The following is a 269-nucleotide window of genomic DNA, read 5'->3' as shown; positions in this document are numbered from 1 at the left end:
CCCTCCCCCTCCAGCCCCCGCCCCTGCGGCCCCGCTACCCCAGCCACAGAAGAGGGAAGCTCTGGGATCCACACTCGATCCAAGTGTGGGTGCGGAGGAGAGGCGGTGGAAGAGGAGGGAAGGCAAGCTCATCTACCACGGCGCTACCAGGAGGCCGTGGCAGTGCCTGCGGCAGAGCGTACTCACCGGCTGGGTGAGGGGCTGCGGAGGTAGTGGGCCTGCACGGCCTTCACGTCCGGCCCCTCGTCCTCCTCGCCGGGCACCACTTG

At 69.5% G+C, this 269-nt stretch overlaps 1 protein-coding gene across 1 annotated transcript in view; it reads right to left on the bottom strand.

Moving 5' to 3' along the window:
* DUSP27 (dual specificity phosphatase 27 (putative)) overlaps positions 1–266 on the bottom strand; it is a gene marked incomplete at its 5' end in the record, with an annotated part of 9,647 nt that extends 9,381 nt beyond the window's left edge. Inside the window, one exon of the mRNA XM_010015861.1 lies at positions 187–266. Within this exon, the coding sequence (XP_010014163.1) occupies positions 187–266 (80 nt within the window). The remainder of the gene's footprint in view (positions 1–186) is intronic.
* Positions 267–269: the final 3 nt, after the last annotated feature.

This window comes from Nestor notabilis, unplaced genomic scaffold, assembly GCF_000696875.1.
Source record: "Nestor notabilis isolate BGI_N333 unplaced genomic scaffold, ASM69687v1 scaffold6756, whole genome shotgun sequence".
In the NCBI taxonomy this organism is placed as follows: Eukaryota; Metazoa; Chordata; class Aves; order Psittaciformes; family Psittacidae; genus Nestor; species Nestor notabilis.
This window is presented reverse-complemented; position numbering and strand designations above follow the sequence as displayed.